Below are 15,280 nucleotides of genomic sequence, written 5' to 3'. Positions count from 1 at the left end.
ATACTGATAAATAATTATCCTTTCAGTGATACATTTTACTCAGATTTATTCAGTATTTTGGTTTTATACAATTTTACATGAATACTGTTGTACTGTGTTGCAGTTTCATGCAGTAGATCACTTGGTCAATGTATTTGATGTGTCTGTGCATGTTATATTTTTATAATCATTATTATTAGGATTACAGCGCCCCCTATGGCAGCAACTGTTCTCAAGTCCAGACAACAGGATTATACTGAATCAAGGAAGTACAACGTTAAAGCTCATTGTTTATTTAAATCTGTTTTATGTGCACAGTCTGGAGTGTAACATTTTCAAGTGACCCGAGCTTTGTCATGATTGTGTCAAGTTGATTGGTATCCGTCATCTTGCCTTTGTCTATGGACACCGCTGAATTGAACTTGGCTTGACTTTGCGAAATCATTTTACCTCGCATATTCAATGACAGATGTCCCTGACTCAATCAAACTTTCTGCTGGTTCCACGATCATTGCAGTTCATCTTAATTGATTGATGATGTTTTGTATAAACCAATGCTAAAATCTAGAAAATATCCTAAATTTCGAAGAGCAGTACAAAACCATATCTGAACTCTGTCTTAGATCTTTGATCTTTCCGGGTGGCAATGTGTGTTGTGATTATATATTTGCCATTGTTTGTTTGATCAATTTTAACTTGGCATTCAATTTAAATTTCAACTTGTTTTGAAGATAATTATATATGATGTGATTGGAACAACTCGTCCACATGACATTGAATAAAATGAATATTACATGTTATATTGCCCGCCACGTAGATATTACATAGTATAACACATAGATGACGTCACTGAAACTGCTGCGCATAACAAATTGCCGTTCCATAGTTGCTCTCAAGATTTCCAAGGACCTTTAGCCATCCGAAATGGATAGCAAACGTACCAGAATGGATACTAAGTTTTGATGTTTGAGTATTCTTTATATAAAGCAGAAATGTTTGACGTAACCGTCACTGAAACGTCCAACTGGAATCGCTGCGGATGTACACCGAGTGACTTGTGAATAGAAGTTGCGGAACGTTCGCGAGAAAGTCATTGCAGTAAATTTTACGGCACACTGATATTTTTATCTGGCGAATAGTGACATACCTTGCGTTTGAGAATTTGTCAATTCATTTTAATAATTTTATATTCAATAACTGCTGAAACACGGTAATTAACAAAGAGTATCCATGACTGAAAATGTATGCACTGCATTGAGTAGTGTGTCACTTGTTATATTACATAAAATAAAATATTGCATACTTCATACTTCATATAAGTTATTTTGTGGGTGTGCGGTTGTGAGGGATGTATGACAGATTCGATTGTGCATGGTGAATGACTGTTTGCTGTGAATAAATAAATAAATAAATAAATATTAAATATCGAGGAATATTACGATTTGTCATGACCACCATCCTTTGGGCTGGAAAAAATCGTGATATTACCTTCACAAACATGTGTTTTTATTTAAATATGTTGCAATGAATTGATTCGTATATACTCCAACAAGGCGGTAAAACACACATTTGTTAAATGATTGTCATGATTTTGATAGTCTCGAATATGTTTTTAAGTTAAAACCCTAATCATGAACGAAAAATAATTTGAATTTATTTGTTTTATGTTTGTTCATGTGTATGTGGTTCCCAATCGATTACTCTCATTTTGTCAGTATTATAACCTGTTTATAATTAGGGTCAAGCACCAAGTAAGTTCGCCCTCATCGTTCAGTAGAGAAAAATAAAACGTGAGTTTTTCCATTTGCGAGAAGTTTTGGTGAAGCACAGACATCAATATTTCCATTGACATATTTGAATTATTGTTTGATCGAGTCTGTTCTCGAAATTTTTATTTTCTTTTGGAAAAATAATGGAAAGCGTCGTTTCAGCACAGACCTGTGTCATATGACGGCTTACTAGCTGATTTTGGCTAGAATGGCGCTCCGCCGCCTTTTTACACTAGTGTTATACACAGAACATGACATTTTTATGAATGTTAAGTTGCTTTTTAATCACATGTATTAGTGTAATATTGTTTAGGGAGTGAACACATACATATAATAAAGATAATAAAGGTTCAAACTAGCTTGTAGTTTCAACTAGCTTGTAATATTCGAACGTTCTCGTACGCAATAAAATCAAACGTAGAACGTCTTCCGAACAAGGAACTAGCAGTGTAATATTTACGCAAATTTGGGGGCAGTTTATTTCTAAGTTTCATTTTTCATAATTTAGTAAAGAAATCACTAAAACGAGGTATTATATCCGTAAAATACGTGCGGATCAAGATCGTCTTCGAACCGTTCGTGTATAAGTGTATGTAGACGAGAAACACATACTATTAAGTTTTAATCAGAAATGGCAAAATAGCAATATAACTCGTCAGGAACGTGACGTGATGACATTGTTATTAAGCCAGCTGACAAGGGTGGAGCAGTGGTGGTTTGGCGTAGAGATTTGTATCTGGTGGAGGCGGAGAGGCAGTTATCGGATACAGACTCCTACCAGGCACTTGATGTGGATATAACTAATGAAATACAACGGGAAATAGGTGATGTGGTTAATGGTTATATTGCTAAGGGTGATTTGCCGAAAGAGGCCAAAAATCTTATAGTGCGCAGACCACGAACACCAGTCTTTTATCTATTATCTAAGATTCACAAGGTAAACAATCGTGGTAGACCCATTGTCCAGCAAGTAATTGTCCGACTGAGCACATAGCTCGATATTTGAATTCAATGTTGAGACAAATTGTTGCGTCACAGCCTACGTATGTTTAGGATACTAATGATGCACGTAGGAAACTAGAGTTATTTCGTTTCACGCCGGATATACCCAGATTTTTATTTTCTATGGATGTAAAATCACGTTATACATCTATCCCGCACACTGATGGACTGTTGGCTTTACAGCATTTTCTGAATAAAAGGGCAGTTAAGGATCCTCTTACGTTTGTGTTGGTGCGCCTAGCGGAATTAGTTTTGAACGGGAATTGTTTTTTTAATGGTAAACATTATATACAGAAACGAGGTGTGGCTATGGGCAGTTGTTTTGGTCCGAGCTATGCATGTTTATTCATGTCATATCAAGAGGAGTTAATTTTTTCGTCCTTTGAAGGCACTAAACCTGAGGTACATTGATGATGGCTTTGGTGCCGTGTCAAGCAGTCGGGATGAGTTATTACAGTTTATTGACTTTGTTAACAACTTTAATCCCGCCATACAATACACACAATAAATACAATAACACTACCTTTTCTCGATATTTCTACTAAGATAGATGGTGATCGGATTTCTACATCAATTTAAACAAAACCTACTGATTCACATTGTTATTTACAGTATGAATCATCACATCCTACTAGAATGAAGGACTCCACACCTTACTCAGAGTTACTCCGGGTACGTCGTATTTTCAGCGATGATACTGATTTCCGTAACCAGGCGAGGAATTTATGTGATTATATAAAAAAACGGGGTTATCCTCGTAATGTCACTGGAAAAGCATTGGCCAAGGTTATGTCAATGTCAAGAACGGATTGTATTGGATCAACGGTTTTCCGTGGCAATCAGGATTGTGTAATTTTGGCACTTACGTACCATCCTTTAAATGTCAGAATTAAAAACATAATGTACAAACATTTTCAAATTTTACGGACCAGCGAGGAGACAAGTTCTACGTTTCCGCTAATGCCTACTACTGCCTGGCGCCGTGACACCAATTTAAGGAGGTTATTGGTGCATACGGGTGAAAGGAGAGACCCTGAGAAATATGGTTCTGTCCCTTGTAATCGTCCTAGGTGTAATACTTTATTACAGACTCTAATCGTATATTTGGTCCCAAGGGAGATGTTGAGGTCAAATATCCGTTGTATTAACAAAGCTTATTCGTGATCAGATTCATTACCTTTAAATCGACAAGAGACCAGATGTAGCTGCCATGTATTTGTAACACATGCCACAAATTCTCATCAGCTCATTATTCAACATATACATTGTTGTAACGCATTTTTTTATCGAGACATTGTCAACATCCAACCCCCTAGAAGAAAATCAGTTTAAATGTTTCGTTTACTTGACACAAGAAGGCAACAACTGTATTGGACTTTTATCGCTCAGATTAGTAGATTGGTGAAAATGTACCCGTCGTACGTTATTTTCTTATGTTATGTTTCTTGCTAAATTAGATTTGACTTGGTAACTCTTCATTTTGACATGTTGTGGATGGAGGTTACTGCCTTTATAAACAATAAAAACGTATTTTTTTGGGGGATTTTATTGGTGTTTACCCAGACCGTAGTTAATGTAGAGAAGCGCTATGTACCTTACAAATGGGCCAACTTGTAACGCGACTAATACATGCATCAATCTTATTTATGTAAACAGCAAATACATACATGATGTCTGTATTCACAGTAATTGAACTAAGTTACAAAAACATGACCAATTCCAAAGATTTGAATAATTCTTCAATGTTACAAATGAGAAACTTGTATTCGGTCACAGTGAAATTGCTCATGCGTTTTATAATCGTGTTCCAAGGGCACATACATTCATGTAGCAACACAAATATCATCGCCAGAAATGAGTGGACAAGATGGCCGACTTCCGTCCTGGCCAGTGTTCCCCAGTCAAATAAACATCACAGGATGTGCCATAGAGAATGCATTGCATAAACATATATTAAAACAAAATTTAATTTTGAGTTTATATTTTTCATTTCTTCACTTTTGTGTGCTTCGTAATAGACAGGTGACGTTCCAAGCTTTCGATATGTTATAGATGTTTCCATTAAAACTCCACCATTAAATGCCCAACTTGCCGTAAAACCTGATGATAAATTCTACACTGGCCCAGTGTATTACCAATGGATGATATGTAATTGTGTACTAGACTCTATTTTTAAAAATAGGAAAATGCAGTAACGCAGGTGACTGTTCAAGTTTGTTTGCTTCATTCTGGATACTCTCTGGTTCAATGAACACGGCGATGCAGCTGACGCAGTTGTAGAAGCAGTATTCGCTGCCCAAATTAGAGTTAAAATTCATGCATATTTTACACAGATGTACGATCCAATTGTTAGCAAATATAACTGTTTTAATCCAATTAACAACAGGAAGTAACCTAAATCAAGATTTATTTTATGTCTGTTATTTCATGTTAAAAATTATCACACTTTTCGAACCACTATCGCCATACTGCTTTTGATGCTGAAGGTCAGACCACAAGATCAATATAGTGTATCGGCCGTTTTTCCTCTTTATAAAGAAGGGGTTTCATCACACTGTCTGTCCGTGAGTTGTGTATTATTCCACGACAGTCTCGACTTTTGTCTTGTAATGCATCAGACAAACGTAATTTGCATACCAATCGTCGTTGACAACCACAATGATATTTACAAGATTAGTCTGTCCACATATTTTTTTATTAAGTATATAACAGGTGACTGTCTTCAATGCCATCTTAAGAGTGTACCTAAGGGTATATTGTCTTCTGGTAACCACAACCATTTATTACATGGCTTCATATCAGCTGACAAATACAAGTAGGCACAGAACAAATGAAACAAAAGATTACCTCACTTACTATTGTTTCCAACCCCAAGCTGTGAACTACTTAACATAACAATATACTCTCAATTAGGCTAAACAATAGACCTTTGAAGTATATGACATCATCGGTTGTCTTGAATAATTTTGCATGTAATTATAGTCACTGCAATGGGATAGACAGGAAATCTCTACTTGACCAGATTCTATTGTCTATTTCTGGCAATGACAGGGTGTGGCAATGCCAATGTGTAATTACTTGGTGTATGTGCGCCCAATATTTACATGTACTATTAATAAATCTTTTGATTGTTCATTTTTTCAATGTGAACGCATTGCCACCCTGTTGAAGAATACAGGTATCAGTGATCTGTTTTTGTGATCTGCGGATTTACCTGCTATCTTGATTGTTTTTGAAAAAAACACGGCCTTATGAATATAACATAATTTCTTTTCAAGGGAACAGTAAACACGGTGTATAGTGGCTGTCGAAACATTTCATAAAATAACTTTCACAACGACAAATTGCAGGTCACGTCTATTAGTATAACAGTGTAAGTTCCATTCCTGTGGTCGGGTTAACACATATCGACGTTAATGCAATACATACTGTCTGGTAGTCAGCTTTGCGGTGTGTAGTTGAAATGTTGAGCCCACTCGGTAGATACACAAACCTGTTGATTCCGTTTAATGTTCTTTTGTTAGGGTACAAAGCGATTATTTGGCGTGTTTTTCGAATGATCAGTGGATTGTTGTGATATGACTGTTGTATACCAAGCGTTATGGGGAAACCATCAACTTGCAAATGCTGAAAGTCAACTTGCAATTGGCAATTGTTGACTCTAAATACATACCATTCTATTTGCAGCATATTGAAACTCATACATCTGCTTTTCCACATCTTTTAATTGAACTAACCTTGTTTATCAATACATGTTTTACTTATCTACTAATTTCCCGAAGATTGTGATCAACCACGTGTTATAGTGTCATTAGGTATAATACTCATGCTGCCTAATTTTAAATAGAAGTATGAGAATTGTTGTGTATTTTTCATATAACCATCACCAGAAAATGACTAATCAGGCTGTATCCACGCTTGTCCTTTCGTCAGTTGTTGAATCCCTAGAAACATCTATAATAAGAGTGGAAAAACAATAATAGTTTCATGAATTTTGAAATAAAAATTATCTTTTCAATATCTTAAATTAATGTTTAATTAATATTCGTGGAGCAAACATTTATATTAATATACTGAAATAAACTTACTGTTTGTCATGCAGTTTCCAGTTTCTCCAAATTCAAGAACCTGTTTGGCAATGTTACTGTCTGGTTTCTGGAAGTCATTGCGAGTATCACCATCTGCATTACCCATCAGACCGCATAGCTTCCCCTTGTAAAAAGAGCCATTGTAGGATACATCTAATACATGCTTTCTCAGAGTCCAATTAAAAGGGAATGTTGTGTCCTTCGAAATGAAGTGAAGTTTTATATGTTTATCGTCTTCCTGGATTGTTATAACTTTTGCGTCAGTCATCTGTCCACCGGTACTTCCCTTTGTAATGAGTAAGTATATTAATTATTCAGTATTTTATTATGCTCGCTAAATTCATAAATAAATGTAAATTGACTTCACAATATCATAATACTACATATTGACAACTTACTGTAGTAACATCCAGTCCATTAACGATCGCGTATTGATTTCCAACTGTTACGTTGAATGCGGTAATTCTTGTTCTAACTTGGTCCGGTGTACTATCTTCTCTTGATTCAAACATAGTTGTGACTTCAAAACAAGGAATGTCGGTGTAGTACCTAAATAGATGATACCAGCATGTGCCTTGGAATGTATAAGCACGCCCATCGAATGTCCTCATATGAGGATCACCGCTCACTCAATTAGAAGGACATAATAAAAACATTAACGCACACAATTTGTATAATTGTTCTGCTTCTGTGTCCGACACGAGTGGAAAAACAAATTAATTGCTCTTTATTTTAGATATAATTTATATATATATATATATATATATATATATATATATATATATATATATATATATATATATATATATATTTTATATTTATAGTGCCGTAAAATAGAATAAATGAATAAATAATAAATGAGTAAATAAATCCCAATGTATGTTATAGAAATGATATAATTGGCAAAGGCGTGAGTTGCCACTATCACATTCGAATGACAGTGCACCTGATATTATTGTGGAAACAAATCAATCACTATACTCACACTCGCAGATTGCGCCATCGTTCGTATTATTACAGTTATAGTCTTGCCATGTTAAATCGCCACTCCTGTGTCAAATATAAGTTAATTGACTGAAATATAATCGCGTAGGCCACAATAAGTGTTTTTTAACAAGATTGCCTTCGTGATTTATTGGTTATTGATGTAATTGAGTGTAATACAGAAACAATATCAACAGTTATTCCAAACTATAATTTGTCACTATTCTTCTTAGCTATGACATTAACTTTACATTACTTTTAGGTGACATTAACTTTGCTTACTTAATATCAGTACAATTCCCATTTCCTCTAAAATTGTTTGGCTGTTCATTATACCAATTACTGTATACAATGTCTTGATCGTCAGTGTAGTAAGTGAATTGCCCTTCGTGGTTCAGATCAGTTATGCCAAGCCAATAATAACCTAATGAAATGAAAATAACAAAAAACGCAAATAAAAACAATCACTGGGCTACAAATATAAGCAAACAAATTAGCAATTAGATTCAATTGTTTCATGATTAAAAACCTTAATAGATAGCGGTTAGGCTTGCTTGCTACAATTACGGCATAATTATGCCTCTGAATATACCTGTCACTGTTACTGCATTTATACTGCAACCCATAACTTCACATTTATCTTTAGCATCATACCAGTTTATTGGGCCATCCAAAACTTTATATACGCTCGAGAGACCTGCATAGCTTAAATGCCAGATGTTAATCGCAAGTGACTATTGTAATTCCGTATCATTAAATTATCCATTGCCGATAAAATAGTTTACTGAAGGTATTGTTCATTGAGTATTAACTAAGGCATTTCCAGAAACATCATCGTCTGAGTTTCTTGTTTAATTTTTAAATATTTGTGTAATAAACATGTATGTAATCAATTTGCATAAATTTGTATCTTCTGTTGTAGAAATAATATCATGTTTCAAATAGGAAGTAACGTGTTATCGAGAACAGTGTGTCAAGTATTTATGTATATGAATTATGTATAAAAGTATTTAATACAAAACCGCTCGTTGAAAATTAACCAACATAACATTTAGAAATAACATTGGTAAAACTTGTGTTTAATCTGAAGAATGGTGTTTAAGGTAGAGATGCACGTTGAGAGACTATATTTTTAATTGGCTTTAATTATTGAATTACACGAGTAAAATATATCTTTTACCCATTAAGTTATAAATCATTTGAAAGAGTTTTATTTAAACTTTCGAGTTTTATGGTTTATAATAATGTACTATGATACCATATTAAGTGGTGTTGATTTTGGTTTAAAATCGTGCATTTTTTGTGAAAATGCACTTAAAACTATTTGAATGTATACCCTGATTTTGATTTAAAAACACCCTTTTTAATTTAAAATAATATAAAAATGATAAAAACGAATCATTCGCTTCATATTCATATATACACCATACATCAACATTTTCTGATATTAAAATTTCAGGTAAGCGACGAGTCGGACTAGCAACTACCGACGTCAACTACACCACTGCCATGAAACTACTCGAAAACCGGTATGACAACAAACAAGCTATCATCAACACATATATGACATCACTATGAGAACAAGTATGTTAGACATTCTTTTGAATTTGTAGTACATATCAAACTAAGCACTCCTATTCTAGACAGTCATTACTGCAATAAAATCATTATTTTACAGTCATTATGCCATTATAAGAGCATAACAAAAATTGTGTGGGTCATGTCACAGAAAGGTTCGAAAATATCAATGTTTAGTACTACAGTTTACAAAAAATAGAGATTTATTTGCATGTTCCAAATTTCTCGAATTTAGACAATTATATCAACCAAAAAAAATTTGCACGACTAAATCTCTGAAAAAAATATTTCACACTGTGCAAAAAAAAAAAAACTTTCAGCAAGCTCATAAAAAATGTAAAAAGGAAAAGCAAATTTTGTGCACAGTTTCGATTTAGGCGATTAGGTTCCGTATGCGAGCGTCGATTTGAGTCACGAACGCAGTACATGCTTAGTTTGATTTAACATAATATTTTCCATGCTGTTTATTCAATATCACATACAGAGTTTCTAGTGATTCACCCGTTGAGTTTTCATTGAACAATAATAGACAATACTACGGCGTCCTTTAATTCCAATATACTTGTTAAAAAGTTTAATAACTGGTTCCATTAAAGTAGTTTAGGCGACACTATATGTACGACCATGAGGGCGCTGTTCAAGAGACGACGTCATAACGATGACGTCATATTGGGATGACGTTATCACACCCTAATATGACGTCATCGTTATGACGTCATCCCATGAACAGCGTCCTCATGGTCGTACCTATAGTGTCGCCGGGATGACGTCACAATAGGATCGTGTGAATAAATGAACATAATTAATGACGTCACAATGGGGGTCGTGTGAATAAATTGGCATAATTAATGACTAAACGAACTGTAGAGGGCGCTCACAACCAAAAAACGTCACGAAAGAATTTTCTGAACGAACGACAGAGGGCGCTCACACACAGAGAAATAAATACACGTCATTTTGAAAACTAACGAAGATTATTACACAAAAGAATAGTATAAACATTAAAAAACATGACATTTTAAAATGGTTAAAATACGTAGGGTATACATTTTGACAAAAAACTAGTAAGATCAGTTACATGAAATATATATATATATTTTTTTGTGTTTTGTTGTTTTTTGAAGTAATTAATCATAAATTTAAATGGTATACATGTTCAAACGCTGTTAAGTATTCACATTGAGTAATATAAGAATGATATTATTAGAAGTAATATAAGAATGATATTCTTAGGAGTAATAACATTTTTAAAAAAAAAGGTTGAAATATGTAGTATACATTTTCAAACGCAGTAAAGTATTCACACTGAGTAAATAAAATGGTTATACATGACATTTAAAAAAATGATTGAAAATGATAGAAAACTAAATTGAACTAAATGGAAAAGGGTTAGGGGTCAGCAGAAAACTCACCAAGTTTCCTACATTTCACTGTGCTATAGAGAATGTTTATTCTATATATGCTTCTGTATGATGTCAAAGATTTGGGAATCCATTTCGCGTGTTGATAACATGATTTTACAGGAGGGTAAGCATAATTCAGGGGTCAATTTATACAATGGAGCAGCACACGATTATACCGTCTAGAATATTTTCCGACCAGTTCTGGGTGAATGCGTTGAAAGGCATCATAACAAGTGGCAATGTTACGCACAAAGCTTGATTAATGTATAAACGAATTTTGCTAATCTGACTGGTTTCATCACAGAATCCGTAAGATAAACAAGCGTGTCGTATTTGTGAAGGATGGCCTATTTCACAAGCTAGGCAATTGGATTGAATGATGCGACGCACCTGTACACAGATAAACTCAGTGACAATTTTTTTTCATAATCAGTGTATCCAATGGTTTCCTGTTGCCTGTGAAAAAATACAAAAAAATATCTCTATCAACAGTCTCAAACGTATAGGTGGGAAATCTGATTGCAATGTTACTAACGAATTGGCTGACTGCTTGTGTTTTGATAGTCGCGTCATTCTGAACGAACCGATATAACAGCAATAGGTGGGAGGTGTTCACCACGGCTTACAAATAAAATAACTATAATCATTGATCAATGTGTTATTTGCATGTAAAAAAAACGTACCTGACAACACTGTTGATTTGGGGTAATATTTCATTGAAATTTGTGTACTGTTCCATTGTTAATACTACCCCGCGCTTCGTTGGGTACCCGTTATAATATTCACGAATATGTACATAACGTTTCCCACGGAATGAATTTATCATTACGTACAGGTTCTTGATGGGGCACAACAGGTGAGTAAAGATGTTCTCACCTTTCGGAGTGATAGTGGGAGATTTACCAGCCGCTGCACTGATGTCAGGTACTACCTTTTTAGAACATTCACAAGTTGTTGGACACGTTGCCTCGTCAGAAGATGTTGTAGCCAGCGAATTAACGGCCCAGCGTTTCTTAGGACGACTCGTCATGATGCTATGTTCAGAGGTTGGAGATGGGGTCAAGACGTATTGAGCTAGAGAGCCAGCGAATTCGTGTAAATATGTGTTTAGCTGATTCATCTTGAAGCAAGGCTGCTATCTGAAGGAATGACGAGAATCACTAACTCCTCGTGTTTTAAATTATAATGCTCGCTTGTTGATTGGATTATACATTATATTTATATATGTGGTGTAAAACAGAATGTATGAATCATCTTTTTATTTTCCCACAGATACAACATTGTTTGAGACATTAATCTTGGTGATGACGTAGGTAGACAACCACTACTACAAGTATAGAACTGGTAAGAGCTGGTAACCAAATTTTTATTTCCCACACAAAATTACAACATTCCTCGGAACCACTTGCCCGGTGTTGAGCGATGAATGCGTACAACTGGTGTCCTGATACAATTGTATCAAGCCAAAACAGACCACAAGGACACGGTAAATATCACAGCTGACTATGATGTTGAAATATGAATGTCAGAGTTGGTGTGATTCGTGTGTTATACAAAACAAGAGGACATTTACGCTTCACGCCACCTAACTTTCAGCAGGGTGTCTAAGCGATCTCTAGAATTGGATGAAATGGATTCCACTGTTAAAAGGTAATCGATTCATTTTTATTTTTGTTTTCACGTTTTCAAACACTAGCCAATAATTCAGGATATGTGAGTTTTTTGTTTTAAAAAACTATTAGTTGAAATCACTGAGGAAAAATTGACACAGAAACAGTGAGAAATGTCAAAAAAAAACATCTCAAATATGTAAGTCTAAGTAGTCAGAATGTATAATAATGGAGATTTGTTTACAGAAAAGGAATACTACAATGTTTTCAATTGATGTCCTATCTCTCATTCACAAAAAATATTTGTGAATCGAATCATTGCTTGAACTCAATTACCGAGTGTACCCCTCAGCTTGAAACAATTATTATGCGTGGAGTTACATTTTCTAAATTACTTAGGGTGTCTTTTCACTAGACATCACCTTGGTTTGTCATGTAGGTCACTACACTAACTCCCAACGCTCACTTGATTATATCTTTTGTTTTTTTGTATCGATTTCTGTTTTCCGGTCTGTCTTAGAGAATCGACCATAAATGCAGGCCCTCAATGTGTGAGTATGTTGATTTAAAACTGTTTTCATTTTTCAGACATATAGTAGAATATGACAATTCAGATGATGGGTAACTATATTTATTGATTTATTGATTTATTTATGAGCATTTTGAAAGTTTTATGTGAGGGAAAAATAAAACATGTTTCTTAACTTCATCTACAGGAAGAATTTTACACAACTTCAAACTTTGTCAGACCTAGAACATAAATGTATTATTATAAGCAGGTGTGTACTCGAATACTATACATATAATTCGTTCGGTATGCTTGTGAAGATTAGTAAACAATATGAATATGAATAATAAAAATAATATAACATTTATTTTTTCAGTGAAGACGACACAGTTGAGCAATCACCTACGAAAGATAATGTTTTATTTATTTATTTATTTATTTATTTATTTATTTATTTATTTATTTATTTATTTATTTATTTATTTATTTATTTATTTATTTATTTATTTATTTATTTATTTATTTATTTATTTATTTATTTATTTATTTATTTATTTATTTAATTTTATTAAAGTGATACTGACACGGATGATAGTGACGCGAATATCACCGACAAGATTAATTTCAATCTTGTCAGTAAGAAAAAACGTGTTGTCAAAAAGTTTAAGGTGAGTGGAATGGATTGGTTTGTAAAAGTTTCGCATCCAAATGCCAATACGTTCGATGAAGTGCATAACGTATTACACACAACCTGTTATCAACTGCTCGAGCTGATTCTACAATCTTACCAAGATATATCCCTTGAGGAAAACATCACCATCAGGACGGTATCTGTTGAAATGCCCCTTGGTGCTGGAAAAACACATGGGAGGAAGCGACAGTTTGATACGAAGATTGCAGACAGGTTGAAAAATTCCAAATCTGTCACTGAAATCGTTTCTGATGGCCAGATGTGTTGCGCTAGAGCGATCATGGTCGCCTTGGCAGACGCCACAAAAGACGAAAATCCACCATCGGTGTGGAATACTATGAACAGGAAAAAACGGCAAACTACTCTATGCAAACCGTTTGAGCTAGAGAACTTTTACGGAAAGCCAGAGTCGAACAGGGACCATGTGGCATCGAGGAGATTACAAAATTCAGAGCGTGTTACCCGATTTCAGAATACACGTATTGTCGCACGATCATTTTGACTCCATCATCTTTGTTGGCGATGCCGCAGAAGGTTCCAAAGACATATATCTGTTTCTGAAAGATAAACACTACAACATCATCACAAAAATGATAGGTTTTCTGGGAAAGCGGTACTATTGCACTAGACAATTCTTATTCTCACCGTTATGGTCACATGTGTCCGACCGGGTGTTTGAGTTGTGGAAATCAAAGGGACTACATGGTTACACGATGGCAACAATGCGGAAATTGTCACAGATTTTTCAAGAACGAAGAATGTTTTGAACGGCATCAAAAGTCAGTTAATGGGATAAAAACACTCTGCCAGTCAGTTCAACGTTGCGAAAAATGTGACAAACTCCTCAAATATCGTGATGGGTCTCACAAATGTAACGAAGTTTACTGGAAAACCTGCAAGTCTTTTCAGACGTACGACCACCTGTGTTACATTCAACCACTCACTGATAGAAAAAAGAACCAAGAATCTGACGATTTGATGGAAGAATTTGAGGAGGAGGATGACTCTGACAACCATGGTAACTATGTCTTTTACGAACATTGCACTCATATTCCAGAATTGTGCATAGCGAGAATTCCACCAAACACGAAGAAAGTGTTCAATGGTCCACGTACCTTGGAAGATTTCTGCGAGTGGGCATTAGAAAAAGAGCATAATTGGATGATTTTCATCGCACAAATGGGTACGATGGAATTATGATTCTGAAATACTGTCACGATCACAATATACTACCCAAAGTCATCATGAATGGTTCAAAAGTCATGCAACGATACATCCGTCGTGCAGATATCGAATTAATTGATAGCTTGAATTTCCTGCCCATGGCTCTATCTAAACTTCCTAAGACCTTCGGCATAGACGAGTTACACAAGGGCTTTTTCCCCACCTGTTTCTGAGAACCGCTGGAGACAGTTACAGAGGACCGATACCCAGGGGTCGTTATTTTGTCCCAGATGGTATGAAGGAGGAGGCTAGAAAGACATTCTACACATGGTACAATGGAGAAGTAGAAAATAACTCTGTTTGTGATTTACGTAAAGAACTGCTCAAGTACTGTCGAAGCGACGTGTGCATACTTGAGGAGTGTTGTTTGGCATTTAGATCAATGATGATGGATCTCACCAAAGTTGACCCTTTCAGCCGTTGCAACACGATTGCCTCTGTGTG

General features: G+C 35.0%; 1 protein-coding gene across 1 annotated transcript; it reads right to left on the bottom strand.

Annotated features, from left to right (window-relative positions):
• Window positions 1-6,651: 6,651 nt before the first annotated feature.
• Window positions 6,652-7,449, bottom strand: LOC146729675 (zonadhesin-like). The gene is made up of 3 exons (XM_085495054.1): window positions 7,237-7,449; window positions 6,839-7,124; window positions 6,652-6,704 (listed from the first exon to the last, which is right to left on the bottom strand). The coding sequence occupies exons 1-3, from the start codon at window positions 7,447-7,449 to the stop codon at window positions 6,652-6,654; spliced, it is 552 nt and encodes a 183-aa protein (XP_085351180.1).
• Window positions 7,450-15,280: the final 7,831 nt, after the last annotated feature.

Source organism: Saccoglossus kowalevskii, chromosome 21 (genome assembly GCF_978046115.1).
Source record: "Saccoglossus kowalevskii chromosome 21, keSacKowa6.1, whole genome shotgun sequence".
Taxonomy (NCBI): domain Eukaryota; kingdom Metazoa; phylum Hemichordata; class Enteropneusta; family Harrimaniidae; genus Saccoglossus; species Saccoglossus kowalevskii.
Note: the sequence above shows the minus strand (reverse complement) of the source record. Positions and strands in the feature narration are given on the sequence as shown.

What these genes read in the sequence shown, in the direction of transcription:
- LOC146729675 (XM_085495054.1), bottom strand. Translation starts at nt 7,449, where the DNA reads ATGAGGACATTCGATGGGCGTGCTTATACATTCCAAGGCACATGCTGG. An exon ending in ATGGACTGGATGTTACTACA is followed by an intron (nt 7,125 to 7,236) that starts GTAAGTTGTCAA and finishes CTCATTACAAAG; the next exon opens with GGAAGTACCGGTGGACAGAT. An exon ending in TGGAAACTGCATGACAAACA is followed by an intron (nt 6,705 to 6,838) that starts GTAAGTTTATTT and finishes CTCTTATTATAG; the next exon opens with ATGTTTCTAGGGATTCAACA.